The sequence below is a fragment of the Boleophthalmus pectinirostris genome, unplaced genomic scaffold, assembly GCF_026225935.1.
Source record: "Boleophthalmus pectinirostris isolate CB_2022bp ecotype Guang Dong unplaced genomic scaffold, ASM2622593v1 HiC_scaffold_3, whole genome shotgun sequence".
NCBI classification, from domain to species: domain Eukaryota; kingdom Metazoa; phylum Chordata; class Actinopteri; order Gobiiformes; family Gobiidae; genus Boleophthalmus; species Boleophthalmus pectinirostris.
Genome location: NW_026571299.1, coordinates 13,958,731 through 13,975,154, shown reverse-complemented (window position 1 = coordinate 13,975,154; position 16,424 = coordinate 13,958,731). Strand labels below are relative to the sequence as shown.

Below are 16,424 nucleotides of genomic sequence, written 5' to 3'. Positions count from 1 at the left end.
ATTATAAGGTCAACAGTTTTTATAATTACTTTAAATGAAGAAAGTTTTTTTTTTTTTTTTTTGCATTTTTGTTAAATCAATCACCAGCCTAAACAGTATTGCATGATGATGTCACCTCTCTAAGGGTCTGGTTATATTCTTTCTAACACAGAAGGTAATTTGTAGTAGCTCTGTGTAATTTTAACAGGTTCACTCTGATGTCAAAAGCAGATTAACTTTGTCTGGAGCTAAGCTGGACTGGACAATGATGAACTGTTATTGTAAAATGTCCCTTTCTCCAGAGGGGTCATGGGAAATGCAATATGCCTGCCAAAATCTTCAGAACCGTGGACACAGGATTTTATATTATTTTTTTAGTTCAAACACTGCTCCAACTGGCTACATCTAAGCAAACTACAATATGAATGCTGAATAGAGATTAGAGTATAGAGACTTTTTAAATCCTGTACATAAATATATACAAAAAATATACTAATGACTAATTTTGATACAGTTTTACTTATTGTTATTAGAAAAGCAACTATTTTGCTCAAACCAAGAGTTTTGTTTCATACCTGACAGTTTTGACTGCTCACTAGTGGTCTTCCTCAGAGTGGTCATGTGATGTTGCTGTGACGTGTCTGGTCAGCTGATATATACAGGTTTTTGCGCTGTCTTCCTACCAATGGAGGCAGGATGACAGTGGACAGTGTCCCACGTGCCCACGGGACTATAAACCAGGAAGAGGGGGCTTTTTTTTACTCTCACACACCCGGGATATTGTCCTGAGGAAGTCGGACTGCAGATGGCGCTGTCATCCTGATGCCACCAGTAGGAAGACAGCACCAAAACCTGTATAAATCAGCTGACCAGACACGTCACAGTAACATTACATGACCACTCTGAGGAAGAGCGCTAGTGAGCAGTCGGAATGTCAGGTATGAAACAAAACTCTTGGTCTGAAAAAAGAACCTAATAACATAAAATATTGGAAGACCAAATGAATGTCATTGGACTATTTTGCTCTGACTGAAACTTTGAAATACCTGAAAATATGCAAATTCACAATTTCAGTATACATGCATACTAGAAAGTTTCGAAAATCCTTGTAAGGACTGATGTCATTTGGCTATAGAGTACTCTAAGGTACCTCTTCCAGCATCTGATTACTTTAAAAATCACAGGCATATAATTAGTAGATGGTGCTTTGTATGTTATGCTCCCATCCACTCAGCAACTCATCTAGTCTGGAAAGATTTTGGATCACCATTCCACTGTATTTTTTCCTATAGCAATTAGCATTATTTCACAAAAAACATAAATTATGAATAATCCAGTGGGTGTCATTTGGTACTAACCTATCGACCACTTTTAAATGAGACCAGAGCCTCATTTAAAGTCACTGCTGAGTGTGTAAACTTTTTGATGTCTTATTTTAGATCATAATTACATATAAAAGTGGCATTTGAATTAACAACTAACCCACTGCTGAGATTTCTGAATTTGTGTGGGTCTGGTGAACATCAGGTCACATCTAAATGTCCTCTTTCAGGTGTTACTGGTGACATACCTATACTGAAATACACATGTTATATTCTTTAATACGAGGATTAGCTTCACCATTTATTTGAATGTGAAGGAGTGTTCGATTTTACATAACTCCAGGTAGTAGCAGCTAGCCAGGTGATTGAGTTGTAGTCTATGTAGGGTGACTGGACGTCCCTATTTACCCTGGACAGTCCCAGTTTTGTGCCCTGTGTCCCCTGTCCCAGCAGATTTATCCAAAACCAGTGATTTGTCCCAGTTTTATACAAGAAATGTCCTAGGTGTCCCTATTTTTGACCAATTTGATCCCTGCCCTCAGTAAAAGAAGGCATAAATTGTCACTTGTTTAGGGAAAATACAGAAAAGGATGCTTAAAAATTACCAAAACAGAAAGAAAATGTGACTATACTGACTCACATGTTAGTCATGAAAGGGCCAAGAGCAGAACTACAGTATTCTTCTTAATTACACAGTCATTTAAATTTGTTATTTTATTTTTTACAATTTTTTTATTTTTTTTTTTTCATTTCAATTTTATCACTACCAGTCACCCCAAAATCTGGTCACCCTAAGTCTATCCCTAAAATAACATATTGTTTGTAGTAAAAGAAGCTACTCCCAGTTTGTTGCAACTGTCAATAAAATAGCTACTGTGATGTTCCATTTCTTTTTCTCCAGCGTGTAAATCCGCCAACATTGACCTGGTTCTTGTGATCGACGGCTCTAAAAGTGTGCGACCTCAGAACTTCGAGTTGGTGAAGAAGTTTGTGAACCAGGTGGTGGACTCTCTGGACGTGTCTGCTCACGGCACCAGGGTGGGTCTGGTCCAGTACTCCAGCCGTGTCCGCACCGAGTTCCCCCTCAACATGTACCACACTGCCGACGAGATCAAGGCTGCCGTCATGAAGGTACCAGCCGGAGTGCATGGGAGTTAAAGGGTCCATGTTACTTCATTTCCAGTTCTGTTATAATGTTGCTTCCTCATCAAAAACATATCTGAAGTTGCATTTTATTTTATTCACACATAGTTTACACAATAATCCTGCATATTTAGGTTGTATTTTTCTCTCAGATGGAAAACACTTGACATGTAGTAATACAGGAAGACCGCCACAGTTTTTTTTTTTTTTTGAATTCCATACAGCTTCATTAGAATCATTTGGTTCATTTCTGCTTTGGAATTTCCAATCTCTACTAAACAAGAGGTAGCTGTTAACTAATGATTCAGAAAACTTTACTGATCCCATGGGGCAACTCATTTGCAGCATTCTCAGAGCAGTTCTCACTTCTCACATGCACACAAACACACACTATGAGTCCGTTACAGTCCACAAGTGGAACTCAATACAACAATATGCAATACAGTATTTAAGCTTGAAAGCTACTGCCTCCTGAAATCACATGGTGGAAGGGAGCAAGCGTTAGAGATGTAGACTAATAATGGAGGGTTATTCAGATGTATAAACGAAACACAAATGCAACTCCAGGTATGTTTTTGATGAGGTATTGTAACATTATAACATGGCTTAAAGCTCACAAGAGTCAATTTTGCATAATATAGGACACTGAATAAAGCATGGACTAAGACTTAAATCATAATGAGCTAATAGTTTATTAAGACTGATTCAAGCTTAGTAACTACTATCAGGCAATGTAGCTGATTTTTACAGTCTTAAAACGTGAAAAACAAGTTCATTTTTAAAAAAAGTTTAAAGGGTATTTCTCACGCACATTATGTATTCCAGGCATACTAATTCTACACCATGATGAGACCAGAGCAGAATTTTTCTGACAGAACACTTCCTGATTCTCAAGGGCACAATATATCTGTGTTGGGGCAAGTCAAATTCATGGGAATAAATTGGGTTTGGCTGCTTAAATCTCTTAAGTACTAATCCTTAAATGGAAACTTCCTAAGCCTCAATCATTCTTTCTAAACTATTTGTTCATGATGAATTAAGTCTTTGTTCATGCTTTATTAAGGCTGTAAGTAGTTATAATAAAGTGTTACCAAATGTGCCACTGTATGAGATTAAATTTATTTATTGTCTCTAGGTATTTGTACTGTGACTAGATGGAAATCGATTTTTTAATGTAATTTTAATTAATTTTAACATTGTATAGCATTCTAGGCAATGCAGTAACATCTCCTGAAAGGTTACACCGTGCCTTTTTAAAACATAATTTAATACTTGGACTACACCCGGTCTAAAACAGGACTAAACTGGGCTCAAAACAGGACCAGAACAAATTATTTTAGTACTTTTTTTTTTTCACTAAGATGAACAGATTTTTTTTCAGTGTGGTTAAGAAAATAATATTTAGCTTGAAAGTGAAAATGATCAGTCTCAGCAGACTGTTCCTCTTAGATACTGTATGTAAAGTCACGATCGATACAGGAATACTCCCCCTGCCCTCATCGGAGACAGTGACATCATTTCCAAGAAACCGAAAGCAACCTGTACAACAATGTACATCCACTTACTCTTGAAAATAGAATTGCACAATAACAGGTTTCGGTGGTTCAAGGATTGGTCTATTCTCTTACAAATATTTGTTAAGTATTAACTGTAACTGAGCATTGAAAAACAGGATACTGACAGGATGCTGAACATGATGAGTCATGTAGCATTTAAAGTAGTGTAATGTCTCCCTCTATAGTGCCAAGTGTAGCACAGCAGGTATGTTGAAAAACCTGCTCTGGCTTTGATTAGGAAAGTGCAGCAATAATCTGTACCTGTGAAGAAAAGAGATGTCTGTGTTCCAAATTGTGCTAGTGGTCTATTTGACATTAAGACTACACCAGGACCATCTTGGTGAGAAGGCATCCTGGTAGTACTGAACCAACGCCAAGAGTAATACATTATGTAGTTTCACCTCACTGAAACTGATACATAAATTACTATCAACAAAATAGAGCTAAACACACAGTGGTAAAGTGCTTAAGCGGTCATCCACTAACCGGTGACAAAGTGCAGATGCAGTCTTTTCAGTCAATAAAAACAGCTAAACAAAAATATAGATATATCTTCTTGTAAGAGAACTTATCTTTGATCTCATCATGTATGAAACCAATACAGAAAACCTCATCATGATTCCAGCAAATGTCAGAAAATTTTTATTAATGCAGTTTTTAAAGAAATGTATTTAGTTGTAAATGAATTGTACTGTGCGTGTTGCTCAGGTGGAGTACATGGAGAAGGGGACGATGACGGGCCTGGCTCTCAAGCACATGCTGGAGAACAGCTTCTCTGAGGCAGAGGGGGCTCGTCCTGCCGCCCGTAACATCCCCCGCATAGGCCTGGTGTTCACCGATGGGCGCTCCCAGGATGACATCACCGAGTATGCCAAGAAGGCCAAGGAGGCTGGTAAGGCACTACATATAGAGAATGTCAGGGACAAAAAAAAAAAGAAAAATTATTGTGAAATTAAGATTACTATTTATGTTTTGGAGTTTTTCAAAATTTTTATATTGTGTGTGTCTGACTATCTCAATCTTAAATCTCAGCCGAGACATTATCAGACTCATTTGAGCACATTCCTTACGCATTTTTAAACTATGTTCTGAATGTTGTTATCAAAATATTGCAACAAATATGTATAGATGTTAATTTATACATTAGACATGGAGAAGTCATCAAAACTGGGACTAAACCTGGACATGACCAGGGCTAAACCCGTAGAACTATAATAAAATAGATCAATAGCTAAACCAGAACTAGAACAGGACCAAACCAAGACTACATTAAGACTGCATCCTAGTAGAGTATTGAACCAATGCCAAGAGTTATACATAATGTAGCTTCAGCTAAACAGAAAGTGGTACAGTGCTTATGCACTTTCACCCACTAACCACAATCACCGGTTTTAATTTTTTATCTCTTAAGTTTGCAGATCAAGGATACTTTAGCTTCTTTCCATGTTCTGACTTATTGTAATCTGTTAAACTAGAAAGACAGGCACATACTTGTTGTGCACTTACCTTGTAATTGTATGAATTCCAGAATGTATAATGTGCCAAAGTGAGTGTTTTGAAAATAGAGATGTGGCCCTGGAGCAAATGGTTGTATCCTGATAAATACATGAATAAATAAAAGTTCATTTGTGATATATTTGTGTAACATACATTTATGGGCCTTGCTCTGGTTTTTATAATCTAAATATCATTATTATCGATTGCAGCAGGGCAAATATTTGAGAGCGGTATCAGCTCAAAAATCCATTTTAGACCATCCCAACTTGAAAAGCACACTGTAGACCAATGATCTGAGCATATATGAATAGTTAAATGTTTTAGGTGAATGTGCACTATAATGTTTCTGTTCCGCAGGCATCACCATGTATGCAGTTGGAGTGGGCAAAGCTGTAGAAGACGAGCTGAGGGAGATTGCATCTGACCCTGTGGAAAAACACTTTTACTACACGACGGACTTCTCTGCCATTAGCACCATCGCAGAGAACCTCAAACTCAACGTGTGCCCAGGTAAAGCACTCCAAAACAACTGCCTCTAAATGCACGTGGTTAAACTCAGTAATCAGTCTCACTTTAAAAAGGAAGTATTCAAATAAATGTCGTATAAAACCTGAAAAGCTGAAATAGTTTTTTAATCGGTTTGCAGCTGTCCAAAGTGATTCCTCAATTTTGTTATAAACTTGATTGTTCGACAAGGGAAATTATTTGGACATAGTGGATCACAGATAACAATTCTGTAATAATAAAGAGCAACAATATAAATTGTAATAATAAATTCAAAGTAAGTAGCAAAAATAACAAGAGACAGGTGTCAAAATAAAGCAAAATGATATGTATATGTACAAGTAAATATTAAAATTATAGAAATATAGTAATATAGTTCATTCTAGCATCCTGATCTTTCATCGTGATGGGTTTTGCTTGTGCTTTTCCTTTTTTGAGTCAAGGTAATAACAACTAGCATGATAATAGTGGACTTGATAATAGTGAAAAGCTTATACAATATACAGTATTTGTGCTACAGTAAGATAAATATTGCTCAACAGCATGGAAAAACACGCACAGCCACTTTAAGACAAGTCAAGTGATCTCTAGATCAACTAAGTAAATAAAGATAAACTAGTCAAAATAACTTGAGTCTTTTCAACTAGATTTACGTATACATGACTCATTTTATGTTGTGTAAAGTGTATTTTATCTGACTGTTCCTCTGTCCTTTCCCGTGCAGCGGAGAGCCAGGGGGAGATCGAGGTGAAGGACCCCTGCGCCTGTGAGAGCCTGGTGGAGTTCCAACAGGCCACCATGAGCAGTCTGGAGCAGCTTACTCAAAAACATATCCTTTGTTTTACTGTGTATTCATGGGCAATGGTGGAAAGAATTCTAACACTCTATACTACAGTTACATGGCTAAAAATGTACTTCAAGCGTACTTAAAGTGGGGCTAAAGACTCTAATAAACTCTTTCAGATGGGTATAAGGAACAATGTCATTAGTCTATTTATAATTAGAAATGCCTGGCTGTAATCAAGGCTGTGTTATGTCACGTAGTACTTGAAATTGCAGTGGTCATTGGAAACAGCGCACACTCAGTTTTGACTGTTTTTGAACACAAAGCTGCAAATTTACAAAGTTTGCGCTAAAATTGACAAAAAGGTACGGCTATTAAAACACGGTGTACACAATTTAGTAGAAGAAAATATTGATTCGGTGTTTAGTTCCACTTTAAGTAAAAGTAAAAACGTATGCATTACTAGATACTTTTTTATACAGTTTAACGTTTTTGGCTTTCATATAATACTTGATTGATCCAAAACTGTAAAACTGAGTATTATCTGAGCTCTGTCCAATCACAGCTGGAGATACAGTGTTGTTATGTGTGTTTGTCTGTATAGAAAACAGAAATATAGAATCTTTTAAATTGTTAATCAGTATGGCAAATCGTCCTAGTTTTTTCATATTTCTGAAACAAATGGATAGGACAGCACAGAGCGAGAAGGCTTATCCGGTGTACTACTCTCCTTCAGCTCCACACCACACACTTCCAATAAAAGCCATTAGCTACACGTGATATGGTCAGAGGAAGTAAAGAATGAGAGGCAGACTGGATGATATAAACGGGAACTCTTTTATCTGTATATTTATCCATGCATCTATCCATCCATCTATTTATCTATCTGTCTATCTATCTAGGTGCTGATTGTGATTATTCTTATTTTGAATTAGGACTAAAATAGATTTACAAATGACAATCCAATATCTAGTTTTAAACAAGAAATGAGGACAAAAATCGACCAATTATCCATCCATGTCTATCTGTCTGTAGACTATATAGGTTTTGTCAGCAATAATTGATGGTATATATATATATGATGTAACAAAACAAAACGGAAACAAAGATTATTAGATCATGCTTCAGTGTGATGAGTCATGCAGCTTCTTAAGTGGTACAATGGCTCTCTCTAGTGTGAAAAGTCTGCCATGCCAACAACTGTAGCTGAGAACAAAAGTCAATTTCATAACAAATTTCAAAGCCACATACAGGTTTTGACATGTATTTTCCAGACTGCTTACAAAGGGGAGCAGTAAAACACAAGAGGCAAGGTTGAGTACGGTTAATATTTTATCTACTAATGAGAGTTATTTGTTGACACATGCAGCCAAAAAATTGCAGTATAACAGGTCCCTCCAGTGTCATTTGTTGAATATTAAGATCCATCCATGCCTGTCTGTAGACTACATAGGTTTTGTCAGCAATAATTGGGGGTATTTATGCTCGCAAAACATAAGATAGAAACGAAGATTATTAGATCATGATTCAGTGTGATGAGTCATGCAGTTTCTTAAGTGGTAGAATGGCTCTCTCTAGTGTGGAGAGTCTGCCGTGCCAACAACTGTAGCCGAGAACAGTACAGTATTTTCCAGACTGCTCACAAAGGGGGGCGTTCTCAGTAAAAGGCAAGAAGCGAGCTTGAGGACCTGTTTAATCTGCTGATGAGAGCAAGTCACTGATGGCACACGCGTAAGGACTGTTGTGCAGTGCAACAGCTCCCTCTAGTGTCATTCGTTGGATATTACAGTTGTGCCAGGTGAATCCATAGTACACGATCAGGTTACACGGTTGTCAAGGGGATCTTCATATGCAGGGGCTCAGGGGTTGTGTACGAGTCTGTGACAAAATACAATAATGTTTGTATTATTTATTTTAAAACTACATTTAAAAAAAATATTTGTATAGAGAAAAATCCCGCACACCGTCTTGCTTGCAAATTGTGAGATTCATTGGGACAAACTGTGCAGCGTTTCGGCACTAGGCCTTCGTCAGGCAAACGTTTCAGAAGGCCTAGTGCTGAAATGTTGCAGTTTGTCCTAATGAATCTCACAATTTGCAAGCAAGATGGTGTGCGGGATTTTTCTCTATGTTCTTGGGCTGCTCCCTCTCCTCCAACACACCTGTCTCAAGTAATTCATGTGCGAAGTTCTCATTCTTTTATAAAAATTTCCTCCGAAGTAGCTCGACAAGTTGTTAAAAACTATCTCAATCTTAAATCTCAGCTGAGACATTATCAAACTCATCTGAGCACATTCCTTATGCATTTTTAAACTATGTTCTGAATGTTGTTATCAAAATATTGCAACAACTATGTCTAGATGTTAATTTATACATTAGACATGCAGAAGTCATAAAAATCTTACACATCGCTGGGACTAAACCTGGACATAACCAGGGCTAAACCCATAGAACTATAATGAAATAGATCAATAGCTAAACCAGAACTAGAACAGAAGACCCCTGGTTTACAGTGTGTAAAAATAAGTACACAGGCTCAGTAATTGCACCTTTTTGTGAAGGTGTAGTGAATGATATCGATTTGTGGTTCAAAATATTTAGGTAATGATGATTATGATGCTTTACAAAAGTAATTTGTGCAACATTTTACAAAACCAGCATTTATTTACCCAGGCGTATCTTTAAAAGTTTACATGCTCTATTTTTATATTCATTATATTGTTTTTTGCATGTACAGCTTGGAGATATGGGTTAGTGTAAAGAACCTTATGCAGATCAACTACTCACCCTACCATCCTTGTTTTGAAATTCAGTCTTGTGGCAATTGTTTTGGTGTTATCAGAAACAGCAATGATGATATAGGACAACCCTGTGTTGTTGGCTGACACTGATGTTTGAAGTTAAACATTTTATCTTCTAGTATTTTCAAATATTTACTCTGCTTCACTGTATACTATGTACTACTGTTTATTTTCTCTTAACTCTTTGTGCACTGGCTGGGATGACCGCTCGCCTCGAACAGCTGGAGAATCAGTTACTGTCCAGGAAGTAATTCACCTGTGTGTTAGTGAGCAAGACACCCCAAACCAGGAAGAGGAACGAGGCACATCACGGACAGACAGGGGGAAATCGAACCATCAACCAAAATGGACAAACTATAGGCTATTTCCCAAAGACTTTATGGCCTTAAGCGGGTCTCTCAAAACACAACTTACCTTGCTCTTAATGTAAATGACGCCATATTGTTTTTGCTGGTTGCGTCTGGGATACACTCAATGGTTTTAGTTGAGTTTTATATTGAAAAATATTATGTAAAAATATATTCATACCAGAGATTAGGCAAACTGTAAACTGAAAATGTAGATAGAAGACAGTAGAAATCAGGTCATAGTCAGACAAAAACAACATGTTTATACTTGTTTTATATGATTTGCTATTGAACTATTTATAGCGTTTTTTTATAGTAGTCGGTTAGAATATTTGGGGATAAGGACAGGAAATGAAGTTGGATTGCCACTCCATAGGAAATAACACATGACCCATACTGTGACATAGCATTTATTTTTGTTTGTAGCGTAGCATTAAAATTTCATCCACTTTGCATTGGCCATGTTGGTTTTCTTGGCTGATCAGATGCGAGGGAAGTAAGAGGTTTGAAATGAAATTGTACTGTGTATGAAAAGATAACCACCGATCAATACCCTCTACTTTTGGACTATGCATTTTGTATATTGTAATAATCTTTTTTTGTATTTGTCGATATTACAACACAGAAGACAATAAAAGAGACAACTTTGTATTTTAGTGTTTTTTAATGTACATTTTAAATGGTTTTTGATGTCTGTCTGTCTAGCTATATTGATGTAGACTGAATAGGTTTTGTAAGAAATAATTAAGATATTTCAAACTAAGCATAGCCTAGAAACAAAGATTATTAGATCATGATTCAGTGTGATGAGTCTTGCTGCTTCTTAAATGGTGCAATGGCTCCCTCTAGTGTGGAGAGTCTGCCATGCCAACAACTGAAGTCAAGTTAAAATCCGTTTCATAACAGATTTCAAAGCCACATACAGGTTATTTATTTTACAGACTGTTCATAAAAGAGGGCATTCTCAGTAAAAGGCATGGAGAAAGGTCGAGCATAAATTTAATCTGTTGATGAGAGTTATCCATTCTAATGACACGTGCAGCCTAAGGTTGCAGTGTAACGGCTCCCTCCAGTGTCATTTGTTGACTATTACACATGTGCTAAAGTGAATCCAGTGATTTTAATCCAGTATATAGTTTTCAAAGGCCTGTCACGTGCAGGAGGTCAGTGTCAGGGTTGTGTACAAGTACTGTATATGAAACATACATTACCTTCATCATCTATCTAGCTATCTATTTATCTATATCTCGACATAAACATCATTGGTAGAGCAGTCAGATCCACTGGCCCACAGGTTGGCAGTGCGATTCCAGCTCTCACAGACGAATGCTGTCATTCTGTACTTGGTCAAGACACTTATCTCATCTTGCCCCAGTATCTGCATTCACTGATGTATGTCCAATGTATGTATGTATGTGTGTGTGTGAGTGGTTGATTTGTTCCTTCACTTTGGGTGTCTTGACATTGGAAAAGTGCTGTATAAAAGTGTGACCATACACCATTTCTATCTATGTGTCTTTGTATCTTATCTTATTTTACATATCAGTCTATCTAGATGGGGCCTTTTGTTGTGGAGTTTTCACCACATCACTGCTCCTGACAGATTACCCAGCAGCCTGGAAGGACGGGTCAAATGCAGAGGACAAACATCTTAACAGACACAGTAACAACGTACAAAGAACAGCTGGAATGAATTGAGGAGCAGAAGTGAGAAATATTTACATTTAATCGAATACATTTACTTGAGTAACTTTTTAAAAATAAATTGTACTTTTCAGAGTACTTTTCTAGCAGCAAACTTGTAATCATACTTCAGTAATATTTTTACTGAAGTATTTTTATTTGAGTAAAGGCTGTAGTTATTCTTCCACATGTGACAAGTGCTTTATGTTGACAATATGAAATTATTTGCATTTCAGATTTTTGTACAGCGCCTTCTGATATAATGTTTTGGGGTTGTTTTTTTTTCAAATTTTTGTGTCCATTCTTTGAAAATGCGAGATTTTGTGCATTATTTAATGTCTAGTCCAGGCATGTCCAAACTATGTCCCATGGGCCAAATGTGGCCCTCAAACAAATTTTTCTTGGCCCTCAGGCTTCCAGATGAATTGGCCCAAATTACCTTGCATCAATTAAAATGAACTTTTTACTACAAGATTTTTTGAAAATCTACCTCAATGAAGCAAATATTTAATATTTAGTGTGTGGGTTTATGGATCTTAGCATGAATAAAGACTGATGGTTCATTCTAACGTGTTAAACCTGCACATATTTTAATTATTCACTGTATTGAGCTCCAGTCTATGGCCCTCGAACGGCCCTCTGCTTCATCTGTGTTTAGAAATGTGGCCCTTAATGAAAAAGTTTGGACATCCCTGGTCTAGTCCTTCAAACTAATCACCAGTCACCAATGCATTATTTATAAACCTTCAAACTCTGAAATTTTATGATTTAGTCGACCTTTATACTCTAAAAATCATGTTCAAAATAAACAATAATCTCCTGTCAAAATCTTTACAGAACATGTTCAAAATCCGAAAGAGCCAATATGAGCTCAGAGGCACAGCCATGTTTATCAAAAAGAAACTTAGAACAAACATTATGAAATGTTGTGTATCTGTTAAAGGGGTGGAGCTCTGGAAAAACTGTACAGAAAACCTAAAATTGTGCACCAGTCTCTTTCACTTTATAAAGAAGTTTAAATGTTTAACTCTGGACAGATACATGAAATATGATACTTAGTTTGTGCTGTAGTACTTTGTTGTACTGTTACTGATTTGTTTGTTTCCTCTTGCTGTATTTATGAAGATGAACTGGTGTTAAGATGATGCTCTGACAAAGGAATAAAGGGTAGGCATAATAAGATTAAGCTTCAGCCTACACCTTTTCCGGTATGTGTATGTTAAATATGACTGTCTCTGATTTAATGTTAAAATACACCTGTGACAGAAATAAATAATCAAATGTAAAATGTAAATTACATTAACATTGTAAATTAGATATTATGACCCAATAGTTACTCTGTAAGTTACTGTTACTTGAGTAGAAGTGTTCAGACATACTTAACTTTTTTTTTACTCTTTCTTGGACCAAAATACTTTGTACTTCTACTTGAGTAATATTAATTTAAAGCTTACTTGAGTACAATGTTTGATTACTCTACCCACCTCTGTTGGTGAGACACAGAATTGAAGCACCAACCTGTTCAGAGGACAACTGTGATGAAAGTGAAAATTCCTGACGGTTCAAAGTACATAGCATCCATGACCTGCTGATTTTAATAAGTACATAAGCTTTAAGGGCACTTTTTCCGTCATTACACAAATATATATTTTTACAGTAGCACTTTCCTAACACATCACATCCTAAGTATTCACCTTAATAAGTTTATTAGTGTGCTTCTAAACATCCCAAGGCCAGAGTGGAGTTTTTCTGTCTCTGTACTGCGAACAAACAGCATGCTAACGTCGCACTCCAGATTTTCTGAGGATAAAACACTTGCAGCAATACACAGCTTTCTTTCCCAGTTTCTTGACCAACATATCTGTCCTGGGGCAAAACTAATTTTTCTCAGCTACATTACAAAGTAATGGTGCACAGCCATTTTAAAGATGCGCTTTTCCACATTTCTGGTGGAAGGCTTGAGATCTGCTTGGCTCTATGGAGAGGTTATTCCTTTACCTGAAATGTTCCGGAGTATATTATTTATTTATCTATTTTCAATAAAAATGCTGATTGAATAAATATTTTTTTGTAATTCAATTAGTATTACATTTGATGGCATACTTTGGAACATTTCAGGTCACGCAGTAATTTCACTGACATGTAGGTGATGGTGCCCCTTTAATTGCACCTTTTAATTTTAATATCTTTCTTATTCTGTAAAGCACTTTGAATTACTTTGTGTATGAATTGTGCATTAGCAGAATGTTTATACGGGGGTGCATAAATTTCCTGCCTAAATTTCCCTGAGCATTTACCTGTCTCATATTGATTATTGCATTGTGATAATGACGCATCTTAAAGAAAATCCACATTATTTGAACATTACAAGACTGGAAACTGTGACGTAACCCCCAATACACCTAAAGGGTCTAGAATGTAATGTCTTCTGAAATGCAGCAACTGAACTTTAGTCAAACATGTCAAGAAATCTATAATACTTTGATAACTGAAGAGGATTAAACTTTCCACATTGTACTGCAGTGAAAGTTTGATAAAGTTTTCATCATTTTCATCACTTGTTACTTGTTGATTAGAGTTCACTTGTTTGGTGCAATACTGCGTAATTCTCCGTGGGTTCAAATGGTGCTTTTGTTTTGGAAGGAGAGTCCCCGGTGCGCAGTGCTTAGCTGGTTAAAAGAGCACCTCCTCTGGGACCTGCTCATTACCAGCACTGACCTTTGAGTTGCTTCTCCATAGACGTTTGCCTTTAATAAACATATGACTAACAACGGCAGACAAAGTAACACGTAAAGGTCAAAAAGTGAACTTCTAAATACTGTACTCAAAAAGAAAGAAAGTAAAAGTTCACCTTCAAGTTTAAAGGAACTGTATGTAGCCTGCACGCTCACAGTTATTAAAAAAGTGTACTATCACAACTGAAAAACTGGGTGGCCATTGTCTTCACTCGCACACAAACAGTTTAGGTAATGACCATTCAGATCAGAGAGAGGCATTTTAGACTTAAACCAGCTGGATTTAAGCTTTGAAACTGTCTGCAACCCAAATGAAAGACTCATGTTAGGATAATTCTGCTTTCTGATTGGATAGTAAAATAGTAAAATTGTTATCAGTAAAAGTTATATTTGATTCGAACACGTTTACATCATATCTGGGGGACAAAGATAAAATGTTTATGAAATTTAAAATTGTTTACTTTCTTACTTCACACTACTATATCAAGGTAGCTGCTATACCCAAGCAACTATCTCATTAACTTTGGGCCTCATGTCTCATATTATGTTCCACACATTAATAATTGACATTTAACACACACAAAGTGAACTATATTCCTCCAAACTATGCTCCACATCCCATGCTTTTACTCATCATTGATGATTAGATATGACTGAATCACGACTCAGTTTAAACGGGCCCAGACGGAAAGAGTAAGTTAAGGAACACTTCATTGTCCCTGTAAGGAAATCTGTCCTCTGCATTTGACCCATGCTTCAGTGTCACTGGGGCAACCTGTCAGGAGCAGTCAGGAACCCATCTCCAGATCTTGAGATACGTTTGGTCACGACTGCCTTAGCTGGAGCATTTGATCTATTCTGAATGTTTTGGGTTGAAGGGGGGGAAACTGGCAGCCAGACTGGCACCACCTAGTGCCTCCGCTCAATTTCATTTCTCTCCAGCAATTAGGTCAGGAATCAAAATACACTAGATGGTTTGCAAAAAGCTCGGAAGTGCAAGTTCAGGCACCAGCCAATCAGCGAAGAGCCATATATTCAGTGTTGTCAACGATTCCCGACATCGAGGATTTAAAGCCGGAATAAAGAGAATGTTTGATGAATTTCATCAAGGGGAAAGACGTCATTGCCCTTCTTCCTACAAGATTTGGGAAAAGTTTAATATACCAGTTAGCCCCGTTAACGGTGCATTACCTACGTCACAACCAAATAACAGCGACAGGTTAAATTAAAAAAGTTCCCGCCAAATTCTAACAGTGCGAGGTCAGACGGTTTCTGCGAAGTGAAATTGGCTGATGAATCAGGCTAGGAAACTGCATTGCCCGAAGGAAACTCACCCAAACGCAGGGAGAAACAGTCAAACTCCACACTGAAAGGCCCAAGCCACCAGGAGTCAAACCCAGAAACTTTTTGCTGTGGGGCATGTGTGCTACTCACTTCTTGAAAAGTTAATATATAGGCCCCCGCACCCGCCTTGGGGGGCATGAGTGTGGCTTGGCCTGCTCCCACTTCAGTGGGGATCTGAGGCAAAATGCCAACACACACTTAACAAATTTTCAATACTCAAATTAAATAGCAATAATACAGGTCAACATTAAATCATCCGCATAGCCTGTCTATCCCCCCCGGCACACATACATACACACGCGTATGCACACACATACACACACACACATACACACACACACACGCACGACACGCACACACACACACAGACACGCACATAAGGTTCACACTGTCTCCAACCCCTGTCATCTTTGTTCCTATTTGTATGTAATGTTCAGTCGTAATGTCTGTCTTGTATCTTGTATGTTGTTTGGTTCCTATTTGTTGTAATCTATGTAGTTTTGCAAATAAAAATTATTATAAAAAAAAAAAAAAAAAAAAAAAAAAAAGTTAATATATATATATATATACACACACACACACTACCAGTCAAAAGTTTTAGAACGCCACACTTTTCACTATTTACTGTTAAACTTTTGATTCATGAAAGTGTCCACCGTTGGCAGATATAACAGCTGAACACACTCGTGGCTTGTTCTTTTTACAATAGAAATGAAATATCCTTCAGAA

The 16,424-nt window shown here is 37.1% G+C and overlaps 1 protein-coding gene across 1 annotated transcript in view; it reads left to right on the top strand.

Moving 5' to 3' along the window:
- The window catches only part of LOC110171096 (matrilin-4-like), a 51,423-nt gene extending 40,856 nt beyond the window's left edge, over positions 1 to 10,567 (top strand). The window contains 5 exon segments of the mRNA XM_055160840.1: positions 2,203 to 2,432; positions 4,709 to 4,892; positions 5,855 to 6,007; positions 6,726 to 6,830; positions 9,779 to 10,567. Coding sequence (XP_055016815.1) covers positions 2,203 to 2,432; positions 4,709 to 4,892; positions 5,855 to 6,007; positions 6,726 to 6,830; positions 9,779 to 9,837 — 731 coding nt within the window. The 3' untranslated portion in view covers positions 9,838 to 10,567.
- Positions 10,568 to 16,424: the final 5,857 nt, after the last annotated feature.